The 23,814-nt window shown below is 42.3% G+C and overlaps 2 protein-coding genes across 17 annotated transcripts in view; one reads left to right on the top strand and one right to left on the bottom strand.

The window, feature by feature from the left end:
- esr1 (estrogen receptor 1) overlaps positions 1-15,964 on the top strand; it is a 288,089-nt gene extending 272,125 nt beyond the window's left edge. For both annotated transcript variants that reach the window (XM_068044450.1, XM_068044449.1), the window contains exon 8: positions 12,174-15,964. In XM_068044450.1, coding sequence (XP_067900551.1) covers positions 12,174-12,393 — 220 coding nt within the window. In that variant the 3' untranslated portion in view covers positions 12,394-15,964. The remainder of the gene's footprint in view (positions 1-12,173) is intronic.
- Positions 15,965-20,562: 4,598 nt separating this feature from the next.
- Positions 20,563-23,814, bottom strand: part of LOC137376257 (nesprin-1-like) — a 500,292-nt gene continuing 497,040 nt past the window's right edge. For 14 of the 15 annotated variants that reach the window (XM_068044433.1, XM_068044435.1, XM_068044437.1 and 11 more), the window contains one exon: positions 20,563-21,703. In XM_068044433.1, coding sequence (XP_067900534.1) covers positions 21,460-21,703 — 244 coding nt within the window. In that variant the 3' untranslated portion in view covers positions 20,563-21,459. The remainder of the gene's footprint in view (positions 21,704-23,814) is intronic. The other variant, XM_068044441.1, reaches the window with a different exon arrangement.

Here is a 23,814-nt window from a genome sequence, read left to right as displayed (position 1 = left end):
ATAGGAGAGGCTGTAGCCAACCAGCCAGGAGAGATCTTCTCAGTCCAGGAGCATTCTGCTTTCTGCCCAAACTGTTTGTACAAATTCAAAAAACTCAGGTTGCCCAGCAGGTTAGTCATGTGACCAGCTGGTTTGACCACGTCCATTTGTGTATTTGGCCAACTTAGCAGTCAACCTGGAATGCGAGCTCCCCCACCTTCAACGTCTGGTGATCAAAAGTCCATACTGGATTGAATGTGTCAGGGAATGGTCCTTTGTCCTTCCAAACACTGTCTGTTAATATGCAAATGTCTTTCCAGCCAAGATCTAGCAGTTTTTAAAAGCAAGTCCTTTCTTCACTTCAACAACAGTTTGAAATTTAATGTCCATGTGGTGAAATTAATATGCCTCATGCTTGGCAGGTGGGGGCTTGCATGACAAGATAGATTGGAGAAGTTAGGACTGTTTTCCTTGGAGAAGTGAAGGCTGAGCAGTGATTTGATAGAGGTATTCAAAATCACAAGGGATCTGGACAGAGTAGAGAGAAACTGTTCCCACTCGTGAAAGGATCAAGAATGAGAGGGCACAGATTTAAAGTATTTGGTATGAGAAGCAAAAGTGACATGAGGAAAAACATTTTCATGCAGCAAGTGGTTAAGGTCTGGAATGCGCTGCCTGAGAGTATGGTGGAGGCAGGTTCATTTGAAGCATTCAAGAGGGAATTAGACAGTTATTTGAAAAGGAGGAATGTGCAGGGTTACGGGGTGACGGTGGGGGGATGGAACTGAGGGAATTACTCTTTCAGAGAGCCAGTGCGGACACAATGGGCCGATTGGCCTCCTTCTGCACTGTAACAATTCTGTGATTCTGGGAAGCAGTTCAGAGAAGGTTCACTAGTCTGATTCCTGGGATGAAGGGGTTATCTTGTGAGGAAAGGCTGGCAAGTTGAGCCTATACTCATTGGACTTCAGAAGAATGAGAGGTGATCTTATTGTAACATATAAGATTCTGAGGCGGCTTGACAGGGTAGATGCTGAGAGGATGGTTCCCCTCATGGGGGAGTCTCGAACTAGGAGACACAGTTCCAAAATAAGGGGTCTCCCATTCATAGACAGAGAGGAGAAGGAATTTCTTCTCTCTGAGGGTCATTAATGTTTGGAATTCTCTACCCTAGAATGCAGTGGAGGCTGGGTCATTGAATAAATTCAAAGCTGAGTTGGACAGATTTTTGATCTACAAAGAAATCAAGGGTTATGAGGGGCTGACAGGAAAGTGGAGTTAAGGCCATAATCAGATCAGCCATAATTTTATTAAATGGTGGAGTAGGCTCGAGGGGCCGAAAGGCCCCTGCTCCTATTTCTTATGTCCTTATGTTCAAAGACCATCTGTCCCCAACACAATCATGATTTTCACCCCCTTTATTTGAGCTTAGTAACAGGGATTTTCCCACTTTGTCTCCATGTTCATTCTGAGCTCTAGATGGACCTGATTTAGTGGCTCCGTTTTGTGCTACAGACTCGTCGCTTGAGACTAAAACAAGCAATGTGGACATTGTTATATTACCGTGGGATGTTAGGGAGTTTCTGCTATCTAGCCGAGCTATGCCATTCATAGGGAGGTGTTGAGTTGTGAGCAGTTGCTCATTCTCAGCCGTCTCCACTTGTGCCTCTCTCACTTTTCCCTTTTTGTCATATTCAGTGCTGGTCTCTTTCTCTTTCCCGTTCCGTCCTTTTCTCTCATTACTTCTGTTTCCCTTTCATCACTCTACCTCCATCATTCATTCCCTTCCTTCTCTTTCTCTCTTTCATTTCATCCTCCTCTCTTTCATCACTCGTCCACTTTCTCTTTCACTCCTTTTCCTTTCATCGTATCACTCTCCTCTCTTCCATCCCTCCTCCTCCCTCTTTTATCACTCTCTCCTTTGTCTTTCATTCCCTTTCTCTCTCTCACACACACAGGGCTGGATTTTATTAGTGCGCCGTGTTCCGCAGCGGCACACTGTGAGAGCGGCAGCCTTCCGACACAGAAGTGCCACTGCACAGCCTCCCGATATTACCGCAGGGACTGATTTAAATAGAGCAGGCGGAGCGGCTGCCCCCGAGATGTAGAGGGGGCGGCCACTGTGTCCCCAGCATTGGCGTCCGGTGCAGGCACCATTTTTAAAGGGCCCTGACAGCTGATTTAAAACTTTAAAGGAACTTTAAATGTCAATAAAAACATTAAATTCAACATAAAAGTGCTACTTCCACCTCCCCCCTAAATCGTCACAAAATAACTTTATTTTCCTCTCACCCCCCCCCCGAAAAAAACATTTTTGACAGTCCAGACCTTTAAACCCCAAACTTTGCACTCTTTGCCCTTCAACCCTTTCCCACCACCCCCACAGCCAATAAAAATTGTTTTCCCCGCTCCTCCACCCCTCTCACCCTAAAAATTTTATTCTTCCCCCCTCCCCACCAGGTTCTCGCCTCAGAACTCCGTATGGAGTTCCGAAGGCGCGCAAGCTGCAATTGGCGGCAGTAAAAGTGGCGTGGGGCGGCCGCCGCCTGCTGGTAAATTTATTTACATATCACTTAGGTTGATTTAAATATGCAGATGAAAGCCCCACCACCAGGCGGGGTTGGGGGGGTGCCACACTGAGGTCCCCCCGCTGCCAGTAATATGCGGTGGGCCCTTCTCGACGTCGCTGGGCGAGATGGGCCTCTCCCCCCAGAATTTTCCTAGCCGCCCCCCCCCCAGCTGCGACCCACAGCATTGAGGGGCTGGTAAAATTCAACCCACAGTTTCTGACGGTAATTCTTTGCCTCATTAATCTGAAGTGCTATATCATTCCAGGTAATGGTATCTGCATTCTTAACCTGCCATGAAACAGTAACTCTGATGATTTGGTAATCTCGCCCTGTCTGTTCCTTCATGCTCCCAATTGGTTGATTATTTAAGAACTGAATGTGCCTGACAGGCTCCTGTTAAATATGGTGGAAGATTCACAAACATACTACTGCACATTCGATCATTCCCACGCCAGAACTTGTCAAAATTTAAAACCATGATCCTCTTGGTATACAAGTTAGGAACATAAGAACAACAGGAGGCCATTCAGCCCCTCATACATTTAATCAGATCATAGCTGATCTGTATCTTAACTCCATCCAGTTGCCTAGGTTCTGTAACTCTTAATATCTTTGCCTAACAAAAATCTATCAACTTCAGTTTTAAAATTTTCAATTGACCTTGCCTCAACAGCTATTTTTTATTCATTTCTGGCTTGTGGGCGTCGCTGACTAGGCCAGCATTTATTGCCCATCCCTAATTGCCCTTGAACTGAGCAGCTTGCTAGGCCATTTCAGAGAGCATTTAAGAGTCAACCACATTGCTGTGGGTCTGGAGTCACATGTAGGCCAGACCAGGTAAGGACGGCAGATTTCCTTCCCTAAAGGACATTAGTGAACCAAATGGGTTTTTACAAAAATCGACAATAGTTTCATGGTCACCATTAGACTAGGTTTTTTAATTCTAGATTTATTAATTGAATTCAAATTTCACCATCTGTCATGGTGGGATTCAAACCCATGGTCCCAGAGCATTAGACTGGGCTCCAGATTATTAGTCCTACCTAGCGCAAAGGAAGATGGTTGTGGTTGTTGGAGGTCAATCATCTGAGCTCCAGAACATCACTGCAGGAGTTCCTCAGGGTAGTGTCCTAGGCCCAACCATCTTCAGCTGCTTCATCAATGACCTTCCTTCCATCATAAGGTCAGAAGTGGGGATGTTCGCTGATGATTGCACAATGTTCAGCACCATTCGTGACTCCTTAGATACTGAAGCAGTCCGTGTAGAAATGCAGCAAGACCTGGACAATATCCAGGCTTGGGCTGATAAGTGGCAAGTAACATTCGCGCCACACGTGCCAGGCAATGACCATCTCCAACAAGAGAGAATCTAACCATCTCCCCTTGACATTCAACAGCATTACCATCGCTGAATCCCCCACTATCAACATCCTAGGGGCTACCATTGACCAGAAACTGAACTGGAGTAGCCATATAAATACCGTGGCTACAAGAGCAGGTCAGAGGCTAGGAATCCTGAGGCGAGTAACTCACCTCCTGACTCCCCAAAGCCTGTCCACCATCTACAAGGCACAAGTCAGGAGTGTGATGGAATACTCTCCACTTGCCTGGATGGGTGCAGCTCCAACAACACTCAAGAAGCTCGACACCATCCAGGACAAAGCAGCCCGCTTGATTGGCACACCATCTACAAACATTCACTCCCTCCACCACCGGCGCACAGTGGCAGCAGTGTGTACCATCTACAAGATGCACTGCAGCAACGCACCAAGGTTCCTTAGACAGCACCTTCCAAACCCGCGACCTCTACCAACTAGAAGGACAAGGGCAGCAAATACATGGGAACACCACCACCTGCAAGTTCCCCTCCAAGTCACACACCATCCTGATTTGGAACTATATCGCCGTTCCTTCACTGTCGCTGGGTCAAAATCCTAGAACTCCCTTCCTAACAGCACTGTGGGTCTACCTACCCCAAATGGACTGCAGGGGTTCAAGAAGGCAGCTCACCACCACCTTCTCAAGGGCAATTAGGGATGGGCAATAAATGCTGGCATAGCCAGTGATGCCCACATCCCATGAATGAATAAAAAAAAAGTCCAATGACATTACCACTACACCATCGCCTCCCCATATTTTTAGAGGAGAGAGTTCCTGATTTCCACTGCCCTTTGTGTGATTTTACCCTGAATGGTCTGGCTCTAATTTTAAGGTCATTCGCCTTTGTTCTGGACTCCTTTAATCATCTTAAACACCTCAATTAGACAACACCTTAATCTTATATACTCAGATACAGTTTTGATTATCCAGACATCATTCCACCTCTGAATGACGCTTGGTTAAAGAAGAAGTTAAAAGAGAAAATGCTGGTAACGCTCAGCAGGTCAGGCAGCATCTGTGGAGAGAGAAGCAGAGTTAACATTTTAGGATGCCATCAGAATTGGAAGATGGTAGAAATTAACAGCTTTTAAGCAAATACAGAACCATGGAAAGAGGGAGGAAGAGGAAAGAATACAGATGAAAATCTGTGATAGGGTGGAGGGCAGGAGTGATTAAAAGGGACGACAGTGTAAGGCAAAAGGGGATGATAATGAGGCAAGTAAAGAAACAAAAGATGGGTCCGGAGGAGGTGTGTATGGTTTGCAGAAGGGGAGGGAAAATCTTGCAAGGAGAAGGCTCCCATGACCTGGGAGTTAGGCGGAGAACGCTGGATAGGCTCCAGGGATGCAGACCACCCCACCATCCATGTCCCAATAAGGGATCCTCACCCCAAGCACCAGTGGCTTGGTACATTCTATTATTTAGTGATGAGGAGCTGAAACTATTTTAACTGTGATGTTATGATGTTATGTGATGAGTTATCAAACCTCCCTCTCACTCTCAAACTATCCTACTACTAATACATATGAACATATATAGGAACATACGCACTAGGAGCAGGAGTAGGCTATTCAGCCCCTCGAGCCTGCTCCGCCATTCTATAAAATCATGGCTGATCTGTTTGTGGACTCAGCTCCACTTTCCTGCCTCCTCCCGATACCCTTTCACTCCTTTGTTTGTCAAGAATCTGTCTACCTCTGCCTCGAAAACATTCAATGACCCTGCCTCCACTGCTTTCACGGGAAGAGAGTTCCACAGACTCACAACCCTCATATTTGTCTTAATTGGGAGACCCTTTATTTTTAAACTGTGCCCCCTAGTTTTAGTCTCTCCCACAAGGGGAAACATCCTTTCAACATCCACCCTGTCAAGTCCCCTCAGGATTGTATATGTTTCAATCAGGCCACCTCTCATCCTTCTAAACGCCAATGAATATAGACCCAACCTGTCCAACCTTTCCTCATAAGATAACCCTCTCATCCCAGGAATCAGTCACGTGAATCTTCTCTGAACTGCTTCCAATGCAATTATATCCTTTCTTAAATAAGGAAACCAAAACTGTACTCAACACTCTAGATGTGGTCTCACCAATGCCCTGTACAACTGTAGCAAAACATCTCTACTTTTATATTTCATTCCCTTTGCAATAAACAACAACATTGCATTTGCCTTCTTAATCACTCGCTGTACCTGCATACTAACTTTTTGTGTTTCATGTACTTGGACACCCAGATCCCTCTGCATCTCAGAGTTCTGCAATCTCTCTCCATTTAAATAATATGTTGTTTTTTTATTCTTCCGGCCAAAGTGGACAAGTTCACACTTTCCCAGATTATACTCCATCTGCCAAATCTTTGCCCACTCACTTAACCTATCCATATCCCTTTGCAGATTCCTTTTGTCCTCTTCACAACTTACTCTCCTACCTTTGGGTCATCAGCAAATTTAGCAACCATACATTCTGTCCCTTCATCCAAGTAATTGATATGGACTGTAAATAGTTGAGGCCCCAGCACTGATCTCTGTGGCACTCCACTAGTTACAGCTTGCCAACCTGAAAATGACCCATTTATGCCTACTCTGTGTTTCCTGTTAGCTAACTAATCCTCTATCCATACTAGTATGTTACCCCCAATACCGTGGGCTCTTGTTTTGTTTAATAGCCTTTGATGAAGGTTGTCAAATGCCTTCTGGAAATCCAAGTACACCACATCCACTGGTTCCCCTTTATCCACGTTGCTTGTTACTTCCTCAAAGAACTCTAATAAATTAGTCAAACATGATTTCCCTTTCACAAAACCATGTTGACTCTGCCTGATTGCATTGAGATTTTCTAAATGACCGGCTATAACCTCCTTAATTACAGATTCCAGCATTTTCCCTATGACCAATGTTAAGCTAACTGGCCTGCAGTTTCCTGCTTTCTGTCTTCCTCCTTTCTTAAATAGCAGAGTTACATTCGCTATTTTCCTATCTGATGGGACTTTTCCAGAATTTAGGGAATTTTGGAAAATTAAAACCAATGCATCCACTATCTCAGCAGCTACTCCTTTTAAGACCCGAGGATGAAGTCCATCAGGACCCGTGGACATGTACATATGAACATACAAATTAGGGGCAGAAGTAGGCCATTCATCCCCTCGAGCCTGCTCCGCCATTCAATAAGATCATGGATGATCTGTTTGTGTCTCGAATTCCACACTCCCATCTACCCTTAATAGCCTTTGATTCCCTTGCCTAACAAGAATCTATCTACCTCGACCTTAAAAATATTCAATGACCCCGCCTCCACCACCTTCTGAGGCAGAGAGTTCCAAAATTGCACAGCCCTCTGAGAGAAAAAAACTCTCCTCATCTCTGTCCTAAAAGGGCGGCCCCTAATTTTAAAACAGTGCCCCCTAGTTCCAGACTCACCCACAAGAGGAAATATCCTTTCCACATCCACCTTGTCAAGGCTGTTAAGGATCTTATAAACTTTAATCAAGTCTCCCCTCACTCTTCTAAACTCGTGAAAATAAGCCCAGGCTGTCCGACCTTTCCTCCATAAAACAACCCACTCATTCCAGGTATCAATCTAGTAAACCTCCTCTGAACCACCTCCAACACATTTAAATCCTTCCTTAAATAAGGAGACCAAAACTGCACACAGTATTCGAGATTGGTCTTACCAATGTCCTGTATAACTGAAGCATAACATCCTTACTTTTATTTTCAATTATTCTCATAATAATGGAGAGCTTGCCATTAGGCCTACTTTATGACTTGCTGTACCTGCAAACCAACTATTTGTGACTCATGCACTAGAACACCTAGATACCTCTGCGTCCCGGAATTCTGCAGTCGTTCTTCGGTTAAGTAATACTTTTTTATTCTTCCTGCCAAAGTGAACAGCTTCACATTTTCCCACATTATATGTTATCTGCCAGATTTTTGCCCACTCACTCAGCCTATCTTTATCGGTCTGCAATCTCCTTATGTCCTTTTCACAACATACTTTCTTACCTATCTTTGTGACATCTGCAAATTTAGCTACCATGCCATTGCTCCCCTCATCTAAGTCATTGATATAAATTGTAAAAATTTGAGGCCCCAGCACAGACCCCCTGCGGGACTCCACTTGTCACATCCTGCCAATCAGAAAAGGACTCATTTATGCATAATCTCTGTTTTCTGCCAACCAGCCAATCTTCTATCCATGCTAATATGTTATCCCCTACACCATGAGCTCCTACTTTGCGCAATGACTTTTTTTGTGGCACCTTATCAAATGCCTTCTGGAGATCCAAGTACAGTACGTCAACAGGCTCCCCTTTATCCACAGCATATGTTACTCCTTCAAAGAACTCCAATAATTTGGTTAAACATGATTTCCCTTTCACAAAACCATGCTGACTATTCCCGATTACCATGAGTTTTTCTAAGTTCCCAGCTATAGCCTCCTTAATGATCAATTCTAACACCTTCCCCACAACAGACGTCAAGCTAACTGGCCTATAGTAACCTGTTTTCTCCCTCCCCCACTTCTTGAATAGTGGGGTTATATTTGCTACTTTCCAGTCTGATGGGACCTTTCCAGAATCTGGCGAATTTTGAAAAATTAACACCAACGCATCTACTACCTCATTAGCCACCTCTTTTAAGACTCTAGGATGAAGTCCATCAGCACCCGGGGACTTGTCAGCCCGCAGCTCCATTAGTTTGTTCAGTACAGCCTCCCTGCTAATTGTAATTTCGCCAAGTTCCTCTCTTCCTTCCACCTCCTGATTTATAGCAATTACTGGAATGTTTTTTGTATCCTCTATAGTGAAGACAGAAGCAAAATATTTGTTCATTTCATCCGTCATTTCCTTGTTATCTACTATTAACTCCCCATTCTCACTCTCTGGAGGACTAACACTCACTTTACTTGCTCTTTCCTTCTAGCTAGCTTTCTCTCGTACTCTAATTTCTCTCATTATTCTTTTAGTCATTGTTTGCTGTTTTTAAAATTCTGTCCAATCTTCTGACCTGCCACTACTCTTCGCTGAATTGCACACTTTTTCTTTCAATTTAATACTACCTTTAACTTCTTTAGTTAGCCACGGGTGGTGTGTCCTTCCCCTGGAGTCTTTCTCACTGGAATGTATCTTTGCTGAGTGTTAAGAAATATCTTCTTAAATGTCTTCTGCTGCATCTCTACTGACCTATCCCTTAACCTAATTTCCCAGTTTACTTTAGCCAGCTCTGTCTTCAAACCCTCATAATTACCCTTATTTAAGTTTAAAATACTAGCCTTAGATCCACTCTTCTCACCCTCACACTGAATGCGAAATTTAATCATGTTGTGATCACTGCTACTGAGGGCACCTTTACTATGAGGTCATTAATTAATCCTGTCTTGTTACACATTACTAGATCTAGAGTAGCCTGCTCTCTGGTTGGCTCTAGAACATGCTGCTCGAAGAAACTGTCCTGAAAACACTTCATAAACTCATCTTCCAGGCTATCTTTGCCAATCTGATTTGTCCAATCTGTCTGTAGATTAAAATCACCCATGATTATCCCCATACCTTTCTCACAAGCCCCCATTATTTCTTCCCGTATACCCTGTCCTAAAGTGTGGTTCCTGTTAGGAGGCCTATAAACTACTCTCACAAGTGACTTCCTGCCTTTACTATTTCTTGTCATGAGAATGGATATGGAATCAAAAGAACATTTTATCAGGGATGTCTCAAATGTTCATCTACATTTGCCAGAGTGTTACATCGTGCTCCTCCCCAGAGGATCTTAAGATATCAATGGGTGGGGAAGGCCATTCAGCCCATTTTAATTCATCTATCCCGAGAGATCCCAATGCACCCCCGCCATTGTAGTATCCAATTTTTTCTTAAATGATTCCAGGGTTTCTGCCTCCACTACCTTGTCTGAAAATTTATTCCATTGCATTGATGTCTCCTTGTGTCAGTCTCATAGTTACCTTTTACTATTTTGAATCAGTGTCTCCCAGTTTCACTCACACAGTTTAATTTGAAGTAAACCTAGCTGAAATCACAGTTATGGCTGGCATTATTTAAAATAAAAGTTCTGCAATTAATACATGAAACCCTTTTAAGAAAAATCTAGTTAATCCAAGATGAGTTGTAGACATGATGGTCTGTAGCATGATCTTGTGTTAAAATTCAGAGTTTATTACATAAGAGATGTCTAAGCGGAGCTGTCGCTTTTACTGTTTACTTCCTGTGAAAAGATACCATGTACCTCCCAAGTGTTCCTGACAATCATCACGACACTGCACTAAACCCCCTCCTTTTCTGTTTAATCTTCCTCATAAACCCAAAACTAATATGGGTTGCAAATAATAAAAACTGAAAATGCTAGAAATACTCAGCAGGTCAGGCAACATCTGTGGAGAGAGAAACAGGTAATGTTTCAGGTTGATGACCTTTCATCAGAACTGAGAAAAATTAGAACTGTAATAGGTTTTAAGCAAGTGAAAGGGGGGAGGGTGGAAAAAGAAAAAAAGTGATCTGTGATAGGGTGGAAGACAGAGAGATTAAATGAGTTGGTGGTGCAGGGCCAAAGGGAGAGGTAATGGGAGAAGTAAAGAAACAAAAGGTGTGTCTGGAGGAGGTGTGAATGGAAGAATGATGTACAGCTGCCGTCCGAAAGCAAAAACAAAAGATAAACGAGAATAAAACCAAAACCTGAAAAGAAAAAGGAAACAAAATGGGGACAAGATTACGGTCTGAAATTATTGAACGCAACGTTGAATCTGTAGAATGTCTAATTGATGGATGAAGTGCTGGTCCTCAAGTTTACATTGAGCTTCATTGGAACACTGCAGGAGGCTGAGGACAGAGAGGTCAGTGTGAGAGCAAGGTGCAGAATTAAAATGACAGGTGACTGGAAGCTCGGGGTCATGCTTGTGGACTGAACGAGATGTTCCGCAAAGCAGTCACCGAATCTACGTTTGGTCTCCCCATTGTAGAGCCGATTGCATTGTGAGTAGCGAATACAGTATACTAATTTGAAAGAAGTACACATTAATCACAGTTTCACCTGGAAGGAATGTTTGGTGCCTTGGAAAGTGAGGAGAGAGGAGGTAAAAGGGCAGGTGTTGCATCTCCTGCACTTGCATGGAAAGGTGCCATGGGAAGTGTCGGGGGTGATTAAGGAATGGACCAGGGTGTTGCAGAGGAAACGGTCCCTTCGGAATGATCAAATTGGGGGAGAGGGGAAGATGTATTTGATGGTGGCATCACAATGGAGGGGGAGGAAATGGTGGAGGATTGAATACGGAGGCTGGTGGGATGGAATGTGAGGACAAGGGGAAGACTATCATGGTTTTGAGAGGGAGGGGAAGGGGTGAGAGCAGAAGTGCAGGAAATGGGACAGACAGGGTCGAGGACCCTGGCAACCACAGTGAGGGGGAATCCTCGATTGAGGAAAAAGGAAGACATATCAGAAGTGTTGGTATGGAAGGTTGTAACATCAGAACAGATGCAATGGAGGTGGAGAAACTGGGAGACTGGAATAGAGTCCTTACAGGAAGCAGGGTATGAGAAATTGTAGTCAAGGTGGCTGTGGGAGTCAGTAGCTTATAGTGAATATTTGTTGATCACCTATTGCCAGAAATGGAGTCAAAGAAGTCGAGGAAGGGAAGGGAAGAGTCAGAGAAGGATCATGTGGGAGACAGGTGGAAAATGGAAGCAAAGTCAACGAAATTATTCCAGTTCAGGGTGAAAGCAGGAAGTGACACTGATACAGTAATCAATGTATGGAAAAAGAGGTGATGGAGGGGGCCTGAGTAGGACTGGAACAAAGAATGTTCCACATATCCTACAAAAAGGCCAGCATTGCTAGGGCTCATGCAAGTTCCCATAGCAACACTGGTTGGGGACTGGTTGGGCCTCTGTTCTCCTGGTGGGTGATGGAGAGACTGGATGTCTGTGGTACAGAGGAGATGGTTAGGGCCTGGAAATTGGAAACTGTTAAATTGATGGAGAGCTGCTAGTACCTTTGAAAGTGAACAACCTATCAACCTCCAATTGAGTAATCCTTCCCCTTGACTTTCTACAGTTTTCTTAAACCTCTCATTTTATATATGGAATTAATATACTGAATATACTGCCCTACCATCTGAGTGATTGCTCTGTACAATCGTGTGAATGGATTTGGGGGGTGGGGTTTGGGTTCTTTCTGTGTACATTGTGTGTCTTCAGGTGGTGCTGAGATGAATTTCCTATAATGTGATTTGATCAACAGTAACAAGGGAATGGAACACCTGTACAGTATGAAGTGTAAAAACGTGGTGCCACTGTATGACTTGCTACTGGAGATGCTGGATGCTCACAGAATGCACACACCAGCGGACAAGACCCAGCCTGGAGGAAATGGTGCAAGTCCAATGAATAGAGGGAGCACCTCATCCTCTTCTTCATTGTCACTAAAGAAAACTGATGTGAGTTTTGAAACATCCAGATAGGTAATTGATTCAATGGTACACAGTATTAATGGAAATCCCAACAGAAAACTACCTATGATCACTTGCAAAAGAAGCAAATGTCACAGCAGCAAAATCATATAGCTTCAGCTTCATCTAAACATACTCCATCCAATTACTCCGCAAAGAAGAGTGCCCTGTATTTTGTATACCTACTGACTGGGAACAGAGCTTGTTAAGGATGCAGGAACAGAATAATGTTCCAGCAATTATGTAAAGTTTTCTAATATTCTAATATTCTTGAAGAATTTATCAAGATTCCAAATGCTTCACCCAAACATTACCGCAAGAGACATGAATATGAATGCTCAACAGAACTATAGGACTGATACTAAAGGATCCTTTTAAGAAACGCTTGGCGACCAAATGAGTTAGACACTAAACCTTCACCTTTGAGACCTGAGGTCAAATCCACTGTTGACTGGATGGAAGACTGGGATAAAAGGGGTAGGGGCGGAATGAGTCTTAATGCACTATAGCACACAACTAGCTCCGAAGGGCAATCTCAAAGGACGGCTAATGTGGGGAATAGGGGGAAAAAATGCCACACTTGTGCCAGTCTTCTGTGGTGGGAGCATGTTATTGGCGCAGAGTCAAGGGAGCTTTTCTCTGATGCTGAATCCCATTCGCTCCCTCAGCACAAAACTTTAAAAGCAAAGCTCCCAGCATCAACCCTGTGAACCCTGCTCGTGAATTGCCCCATGACCAACTGACCCTGCCGCCACCTCAGTTCTTCTGCTGATGCTGGCACCAGTCTTAGTTTTGTTGCTTCTTCCATCATCTTGGTTGGTGAATTTGGTTTATGCTGTGATCATTATTAATTTTTTTTTTGCTCAATTAGTTTATAATTTGATTGGGACTAATTGCAGCCAATACACTACACACTTCCAGTTAAGTCTGATTGTCGCTGTGTCAAAATCCTGGATCTCCCTACCTAATGGTACTTTGGGAGCACCTTCACCACATGGACTGCAGCGGTTCAAGAAGGCCCACTACCGTCTTCTCATGGGAAACAAGGAATGGGCTATAAATGCCGACCTTGCTTGTATCCCCAGAATAAATTTTTAAAAATGGACTTTACTGGGTGTGGACAGATGACCAAAGCAAGCATGATCAAGATTCCATACAGACCATGATGCTTACTTCAGGACCTCATTCCTCCAAAGCTTTCTGGCACTCAATGGGAAAATCTGATTTTAAACCTTGGCAGGAAAAGGAGTTTCACTCTAGATTAAGGTCTTGTTGAGTTGCCTAGACATCGGTGCAACATTGTGTTAGCAATATCGACACTGGCTACTACCTCATCCATTGTTGGTTTGTAGGACGTCCTTTCTGGAGCAATACAGTTTACTCTGTATCATTGCTGCATCATCACTGAGAGAGCTGATTCTCTGCTTCGAGCAGTCTGGCTTTTGGGCATAACAGCCTTAGCTGTGATGTTTCCCCATTTTGGTTCATCTTTTGTATTGTAGTGTCAGGTGCTATTCTTTAGGTGCCATCAAACCTATGGCACCACTGAGGGGCATATTGATGTTTTGTGTTTTGAATTCATATTGCTGCAACTCCAAGGGTTGACAAAATATTTCAGGAGCTAGATTTAGGATGGTCTTGCTGATGTAATCAGGATACAGCAATGGTCTGCTTTGTATGTTAAATGAGTGAAGTACCATCAGTCCCCCTGGGTCCATCCTCAATGTCAATTTAGTCTTGGGTGCAATAAGTGAAATCAGCTGTATAGGAATCCTCCTGCCCTTCCTTCCCTGACTTCAGTTAGGATCACCCAACCACTCATTATATCCTGACTTAGCAGTTTGTGTTCCACAGAATTGAGTTTACTACATTTCTGTTTCCATCATTTGATAGATGAGGTGAATTTTCTCTCCTGGGTAAAGTTATAACAGCATAATTATTTTTTAAAACGTTCAAAATTAGATAGGGAGTAGATAGGGAGAAACGGTTTCCATTGGCAGGAGGGTCAGCAATGGGAGGACACAGATTTAAGATACTTGCCAAAAAAGCCTGGAGGGGAAATGAGGTGTATTTTTTTTAGGCAGTAAGTTGCTTTGTGCTGCTTGAAAGTTTGGTGGAAGCAGATTCAGTAGTAACTTTCAAAAGGGAAATCAATATTAAAATGGAGAAATTTGCAGGGCTATGGGGAAAGAGGATGAGAGTGAGTCTATTGGATACAGCTCTTGCAAAGAGCACAATGGGCCGCATTCCTCCTTCTGTGCCATATGATTGTAGAACAGCCCTCTTGTTTTCTGGCAACGGATGTTGGCACAGAGAGTGGAGGATTATGACTGATACAGAAGACATGCTCCTCTCATTGAGTAGATCCATAGATTTGTAAGAAGGGAACAATTTATTAAGTACAAGTGAGTTGAGGAATTGGGTGGTGGGGAAGATTTGCTCTTGTCCTTATTCTATAAATGAAGAGGCTTCTTCACAAACCTTTGCCTTGCTGAAAGTCAGAGGCCAGCTCTCATGTTTGCAGCTTTCTTCGTCATGCAATGTTTGGGGTTATTTTGCTGCCTCATTAGTTCCACAGTGCTGTTCTGCCTCTGAAGGCAAACAGTTTATGCAGATCGTAAAACAGCAACTTAATACAAGACACAAGAGTAAGGAGATGGTGATCAGAGAAAAACAGGCTGTGTAATTTTTTTTAAAGGTGCAAAACATGAATCCTCAAGAATCAATATCCTTACATTCAGGATGTGGGGAAACCTTTCAAAGAAACATGCTCAGTAATCTACCTTTTGATGTGCTTATTGTTAAACGACTGACATTTCATCACAAAAGACATTGGAGTAAATGTCCATATATTTTGATAGAGAGTGAGGAATTCACTGTCAGCACATTATCAGAAAATTGAGGCTAGTATTTCAGATTACATTTATCTTAATCCTGTAGTTTATGTTATTTTGTTAAATTCTATTCCTCTTATGCACCAAAGCAGAACCATCTGGTAACGGTTCAATTCTGTGCACACAATAAAATTGCAGATAATTTTGAAAACAGCATTCTTTTTATAGGGTATTAAATGATTAAATTTGTGTTTCCTTTACTGCTATGGGACCATCAGTGTCCATAACTAGGCAATAGAATTTTACAGCACAGGAGGAGGCTGTTCAGCACATCCTGTCTGTGCTGTCTCTTTGCTTATTCAGTGTATCATCCTGCTCTCTCCCCATAGACCTGAATCAATCCCAAACTAATCATTTTGCCCCGCTGTCTCCCTGTAGCCCTGTCAATCCCAAACCTCTGGCCCTAGCCCATTATCAATCCCAAATTAATCCCACTGCTCCACTCTCTCCCCATAGTCCTGTTTCAATCCCAAATTAATTCCACTGCTATGCTTTCTTCGCATTAATTGTATGCATTAAGTGCCTTTGTGAAACCGTCTATTCTATTTTCCATCTTGCAGCCCATAGTCCCAGTCTGATAAAACTTAGAAGAACCCTGTTTTGGGAGTGGTAGGGGTGGGGAGAAGCACTTGGTGTGGGTACCTCTAAAAATCACTCTGCATTTCCACAGCACAATCTCATGAGTACACCAAAGAGGCCTTTAATCACCGTCAAACTGGCCTCAGAGTGGTTGGGAGATGCAGTTATTTGCAAGTTAGTACCATATTCTTTTGTCCATGGCAAAATAACACACTGTCAACCAGTACATTCTAGATAACACTAACAGTCAGAATAATTTACAAGTAGAACCATACAGGGAACCTGTAAGACTTAGTGAGACATTAACAGAAGAATATCAGATTAAAACAATATATAAATGATTTTAAATCAGCTACAGTTTAAAATGTTTCTGGTCATTTCCAGTATCATCTAATTGGGTCTCTAGGTGGACAGTATGTGTGAGATGATGTTGCACGATGACCTCGTGTAGTTGAGGTGAAATAAAGCAGGTGGGCAACTACAAGGCTGTTTATTTTGATTATTGAATAATTTCTTCCTGATGGTCAGGCAGTTAAGACGTTCATCATTTTTAATACTTGCCTAGTTGAGGCATGACTTTTGTAGTCTGTAGGCCTAATTGTTTACTTTTGACAACCATGACATCAGCTGATTGACATGAATCAGAGTTAACATATTAAATACCCACTGTCCTTGAGTAGTTGCAGTTGAAAGGCTACCATGGCCTTGATCCAGACTGCATTCAGTCCAGGTACTCTAAGCATCCTTTAGGATCTCTGGCTGAAGAAAACATTTAAAACACAGTTGCCCTGTCTACCTAAAGTCCCAGAAAACAGAAATCTCCCAAATCGTCACAACCACAATCGGAGGATTAATGTAGTAGAGGTGTGAAATTTGCTGGGTCTTTTCTTTTGCCTTATAACCCATCTATCTATGCAGCTTACTGTTGGGAGTTCTGTCACATCTCTAGTTTGCATTGTATCCCCATTATTGGAAAGGGTTGGCATTTAAAAGACCAGAGTACAAGGATTAGATTCCCAGACTTAATGAGCTTTATTAATTACAATGAACAAGTATGGTGATGGGGCAAGTTACTTTATTCTAAGACTAAAAGGTAAATGTTGTAATACTATAAATTCTTGCTCATATGCAAGATGCCTCATGGCTATCTAACTACCTATTATACGGCTGTTACAAGAGCCAAACTGCATCTAGTACGTTTTGTAAAGGAAAAATGCATTTGTAAATGTAAATTTGTTACTGTTTCATTGATCATGTTTCTGTTTCAAAACTGCAAAAGATAAAGCAAGGCAAAGTATCACTCCCCATTGAATCAAAGTCTCAATACTGTACCACACAGAAGCACTGCTGGAAGCAGCAGATTAACTTGAGACAGACGATTATTTTGTAGCTCATCTATACAGACAAGATGAATGTATTTCTGTGGGTTATCAGAGATATACACTTTGTGAATATAGCAGCTTTCAAAGCATTAACTATCTTCTCAGAATGACCTGTTTCATCAGAGCTTTTGCAAATTTTTTTTTTTAAACATTTCTTTTTTGGACTAATTGAAGGGAGTTCATAGGGTTTAACATTATTATAGTTTACACAAGGATTACAATTTATATATAGCTTTATATCTTCACCACATAAACTCAATCATCACTGCATATTAGTTACTAAGTATTATTAAACAGGCAAGGAAATGGCAGGTGTTAGATTATTTTTAAAGGCAGCTGATTAATGTTTCAATTTTTGAATTGTGCAGATAGTTAACATTTACCCCTTGCTGCTATTTGAAGTAGAATTAGAGGCAGTGAGCGCCAGTGGTTACAGATTGAAATTGGACTAAATGAAACTTGCCGAAAAGTTTCACAGTGCTAGATCCCATCAGTCAGGGAGCTCGTTTGTATTTGGTTAGAGATTTTTTTGTTTAGTGACAATGCTTTTGAAATGGCAGGTTTTAAAATTGTACAAGAATACAATCTGCAGGTGTGACATTACACTGCGAGTGAGTTCCAGTAATTCTATTGTGCCATCAACTCCACTGGGTCTCATAACGTTTGAAGAAAAATGTCTACAGTGATGTTTAAGAAAAGCCTACGTGTACTGTATCTTTTTATATTTAATTGCTGAATACTCTTGATTCTAGTTTATTCTAACTACCTAATGCCGTACAATTCTGATTAGCAGGAACACTTTGATTAAAGATCAGCATTGGCAATGGTTTAAAAGTCAAATGTTTGTTAACAAAGTTATATTCCGGCATCATGCATTCTCACACAACTGTGTCTAGGCTATGCCATGTGGAGAAAGCTGATGAATTGTACACAGCTTTTAGTCAAAAACATAAATATTCATTGTTAATTTTAGCTTAAAACTCCTTTTTCCTTTGCTCATGTATGTGATGCAATTACACCTGTGTACATGTATAAAAGGTTAAGGGTGAATGTAATGTGAGAACAGGGGATTTTAGGGGTGAAAATGTGCTGTAATCTGTTTATTAATAATTGGTTAAGTGATTTCACTCGACTGAAATCCTTTCACACAAACACATCCTCCCTTTGGCACAATGTGCTCAGCTCAATCCCAAAGAATAATTAATAGCTTTATAACCAAAGAAAAATGTGTATTTTTTTATTCACATTTAGTTGTTCTATATATAAAAAAAGACCTATGGGTCTATCATAATTAGCAGAATTAAGAACAACTGATAACGAAATGTAGGTCCATGAATGACTATCTCATATACCACTGTCTGCTGGAGGTATCTGTAAATAAGAACATGCAAACCATTTCGAAAGGAGAAAGAAAAAGTTCATTCACAAAATATTTGATTATGTACTTGTGTTTTGTGTCCCACACTCATTGTGAAATGTGAATGATGTCCCCAAAAATCATCAGGTTGCTTTTTCTCCTTGTTGCTGATAATACTGCAGAACATCTGCTACCTTCCTCAGTGGGATATTGGAACCAGTATTGCCAATTTCACTGTGGGACTTCCCCTTAGAATTATGCAGAGGTGCAGCAATTATAATGGGAGCTGAAGGTGAATGAGGAACGTGTGATGCTGCAGCCTACGATTTTCCAGCTCAACACCACCCACCGCCTCCCCATCCCCCTACTCGAATGGTTACAAGATTCTAGCAGTACAGCAAATTATTCCCACTGAAAGTTAACCCAGAATGTGTAAAAACAAGGTTGAATTATCCTTTTCCAAAACGAAGATGCAAATCTCAAGAGGAGGAATGCATTAACTGATTGCTTACCCAGTAATGTGAATGCCAAAGTTCCCTTGTTCATGTTTCACGCAATTCATTCTACCTTATAAGAATGCTACCTACATTGATGAATTGTTTGAACTACCTATTGCAATGCACTACCTAGTAACTAATGGTGGCCCTTCCTCTCCCAACCCCCAAAGGGTCTGCACTTTGTAGCACCAAGAAAGTGTTTTGTAACCGACTTTTCTATTTCTTTCATATGTTATTCCAGCTGACACTGTAATTTCTGTGTGATTTAATTTAGGAAATCTCGTGCATGTAGAATGATTTTATTTGCATATTGAATGGGTGAAATAAAACAGTGACCTAACGCGCCTGTTACCGTGTTTTGCTTTGAACCTAGATCTCAGGTTTACAAGCATGGGCAGGGCTGCACCGTTTCGTGGAAAGATGTTTTAGGAATGGAGTGATTCCATGATATCACACCACCACTGCTATGGAACAGCTGGGGCTGTATGAACAGCAACAGGATTGGAAAACAAGTTGAAGAGAGCACAATGCTATCATAGTTGCCTTAACAGAGTATAGATGCCACAATCTTGGAAGGTAGAAGGACAAGTTGAGAAGGCTGTTAAAAACGCATACAGGCTTTTTTTTAAAAAGAAAAAGCAAGGATGTTGTGCTAAAGCTTTCTAAATTACTGGTTAGACCTCAGCTAGAGTGTCGTGTCCCACTCTAGGCGTCATACTTTAGGAACAACATCAAGGCCTTGGCAAGGATGCAGAGGAGATTTACTAGAATGGTACCAGGGATGAGGGAATTCAGTTACGAAAGAAGACTGGAGAAGCTGGGGTTGTTTTTCCTTAGAGCAGAGAAGGTTAAGGGGAGATATAATCGAGGTGTTCTAAATTATGAGTATGAAGAGTTTTTAGAAGAATAAATAAGGGGTAACTGTTTCTGGTGCAAGAAGGCTGGTAACACAGATTTAGGTACTTGGCAAAAGAACCAGAGGCGACGAGGAAAATAAAACTTACAATGTGAGTTGTTATGGTTTGGAATGCATTGCCGGAAAGGATAGTGAAAGCAGATTCAATAATAACTTTCAAAAGGGAATTGGATATATATTTGAAAAGCAATACGTTAGAGGGGGATGGGGAGAAAGCAGGGAAGTAGGACTAATTGGATAGCTCTTACAAAGAGCCAGCACAGGGAGAATGGGCCAAATGGCCTCCTGCTGTGGTTAATGATTCTATGATTCCTTAGATTGAGTGTGTTGGGCTATTCCCAACCACTGCTTCACTTTTCATGTCTTAATGTTATCAGGTAAGGAGTTAATCACCTGCATGCCTTTATATGAAAGTAGGGGTGGAGGTGAAAAAGAGATTGTGCACCTGGGTTTGATGCAATATTATGTGATAGAACCTGGGGCACATCACCCTCTAATGATTAGCACAGGAGCAAGTGAGACAGGAACACAGGAGTGACGACACAAAGACTAAGGATGAAAGAAGTCAGTCCTTTAATTAGAGACTCAGTTTTCTGCTGTACACCAAAAGAACCAGCTTTCCATATTCTTATTACTTGTAGACACGCGAGGCTGCTTTTCTATAGAAAATGCAGTGTGACCATTATCTGAACATGCCACTATTAGACAATGACAGTAGTTAAAAGGAGTGACACTGTTCAAGAGGCTTTCCTTATCTCAAAGAGGTTAAATCATCTCCTGATTCACATTGGGATTGCTTCAAACGTGTCACACCAGCTAGACAGAGCAAGATATTCCATTGCAGGAGGATTTATATTTATATATTATGTACACATTCATGTTCCAAAAGTAAAACAAGAAAGGGAAGTATTCATTCCATGGATGTTTTTGAAAAGCAGTACACAAGTTAAATTGCTCAGCATGTGTAATAAATGCAAAGGAAAATACTAAAACATAAAATAGCCTCAACAAACTGTACACAAAATAATCTGTTCAATTTTAGTTTACATCCAATAATTGTCTCAAACATCAACAGAAATTTTACTTACACCTCACTTGTATTCTGCTCAGAAAGTCCCTTCAGATTTACATCATTTGCGTTCAGACATTCAAAGGGTTAATTTTGAAAGCTCAAGCTATACATGGCCATGCCTAAAGCAAACACTATAAAAAAAAAAATTTTAAATTGTATATTACATATTTCTCTTTGAATCCTGGGACAGGTAGCGCAGATTGGCCGTTTCATGTCTATTTGATGCAGGTTGGCTTCATTTCACCTGAGGTTTAGGAGGACAGTGTACAGACCAGCCAATGGCGTGTTGGGAGAGCACAAGTAGGAGCCATGCCCGCCTCCCCCTCCTCCATGAGGAAGTCCTTCTGCAGATGATTCCATTCTTCAATGCGTTCCAAAGGGTCATATTGGAGGGGGGCCATTGGTGTATCTCAGCATGGGGTGAAAGGATCGGGCAAAGTTGTTGGACGAGGTACAGCTGTAGTCTTCCTCGGTCATTGGCACCAGACAGGCCAGAGCAATCAACAGCAGCAACAGAAGCTGAAGGGGTAATGCTGCTCTGATCACTCGCAGGAAGAAAGATGGACTCTTCTGGGCTCCCTGCTCCTTAGAACGGGAAGAACCTCCTTGGCTTTCTTTGTGGGCCCTGTATTCATAAATATATCAAAAACAATTACAGCGGAGACAAAAATCGGTTTGTAACAGAGGCCTCTTTAGAGATTTCCAACCCTTATCTCGTGCTTGTTGAACTATGGACCTTAAAAGTAGGAACCTGACATGCTTCTGTGTCAGTAACTTGCTGAGAAATGAAACTACATCTAGCTTTCAATCTACATTTCTACAGTTGACCTTGACACCAGGCATGGGGTGCCAAGCTTTGTGACTTTGTGGACCTCCTTATTATGGAGTTTCAGGGCCCATATGTGAAGTTTAAACCCATATGCTCATTGATCTCAAGCTGCTGATACAGGTCTTAGTTTAGAGTTATCCAACAATGAGACATCACTCTTTAAAAACAGCTCTTTCCAAATTGCCAGGACCACTGAATTCAGGCAGGATAAACCGAGGGTTCCCAACCTTCCAGGAATGTCTTGGCATCTTCAGGATTTAAGGATTAATCTCCAGGACAGTGCTGTAGGCAGCCCATGATAACAATCACAGGGACATTAAACAAAACGGTGTGTTTTCCCCCATTTCCTTTGAATGCTTTATTAGTTATAAAAATATTGGAGATGGGGACAAAGACCAACAGTCAAGATTAATCCAATTAGCTTTCCAATTGGCTGTGGAAGGCAGTGCTCCTGGAGGATGGACCAATGGTGGAAGCTGGACAGTTCCAGGCAGAAAGTCATACGGTGAAACCTCCAGGATTACACAGCCAGAACCGCAACCCTAGACAAAGCATTAATGGATGTGCAAATAGGCCTGAGCTGCCCAGGTTTTGAGCTCCATAAGCTGGCGGGGGAAGAGGCAGGAACTGGGGAAGAGGGAAAAAGGGGAGGAAGTGCTTAGACAGGATGCTCTGGCCATGATCATGTGGCACAGGCTCGATGGACTAGCTGGTCTTTACTTGCCCATTAACTTTGCATGTACCTCTTACTACAACACGTGGCACGCTAACAAGCCGCAACTGAGAGATGCCAGAAAACCTGGCGATATCTCCCGCTGCAATTATAGAACAATTCAAAATAGGCTCCCCTTAGGCAACTAAAGACATCATGTAGCTCTGCTTAAATAAAAGTCCAGTTGCAGCTGCCTGGAAATCACACATTGGGCCTCACCGCTTTTACCACTCCTCTGGTGAATTCTCCCAGCATTTGTCTGCCTCATTTTGATACTTTGAAAATGAAATTAATCTACATCCCTAGAATCATAGAATGATTACAGCACAGGAGGAGGCCATTCGGCCTGTCGTGTCTGTGCCGGCTCTCTGCAGTATTAGTGGTTTACAATCTTTGGAGCTGCCCTCCCCTGGTTCATGACGTTGCTTAAATGCTTTAAATTGAAATTCAGTAACTCCTTCCTTACAAATTCCTTAATGCAAATCAAAACAATTCTGCAGACATATGCAATAGGGTGGGGCAAAGCAAATTCCTCAACCATTCAACATGAGGGAAATCCATATTTATCCAAGAAATTGTAAACCAAATCGAGGCCTCTTTCCTCAAAAGGTAAGTAACGGCCCATTATTACTTTGTACAAGAGTGTATGGATTTCCATGTTTGCTCACTCTACGGAATATCCACCTGCATATAGCGAACTACAAATAGGGACTGAACCCACGTTGTTTTGTGCTGCGGAGCTGGGATTTTCAAAGCCATCGGATTCGGACACAAGGCAGGAGTGCGTACGTAAATGACCAGATCTGAGTGTGTATGGGGAAACTTTCCGTTCATTTACAAAGCACAATCCAATAATGTGCACTGCCCCGAAACATATCGATGCTTCACCTGCACACATTGTGACAAAAATTCAGATCCACAGGCTCCTGCCTTTCTGAATTTATTTATGGGACTTGGGCACCACAGACAAGGCCACATTTATTGCCCATCCCTAGTAGCCCTGAAAGCTTGAAGAATCAATGCCGTAGTGTAGGACTGAGTTCCATAGACTGGGTAGGGGGTGGTAAGTTTTCTTCCCTGAAGAACATTAGTGAACCAGTTGGGCTTTCATAGTTACATATCTGGTGCCAAACAAATTTATTGAATTCAATTTCACAACTGGTTTTGGTGGGACATAAGCTCACAACATCCGAGT

This window comes from Heterodontus francisci, chromosome 13, assembly GCF_036365525.1.
Source record: "Heterodontus francisci isolate sHetFra1 chromosome 13, sHetFra1.hap1, whole genome shotgun sequence".
Lineage (NCBI taxonomy): Eukaryota > Metazoa > Chordata > Chondrichthyes > Heterodontiformes > Heterodontidae > Heterodontus > Heterodontus francisci.
This window is presented reverse-complemented; position numbering and strand designations above follow the sequence as displayed.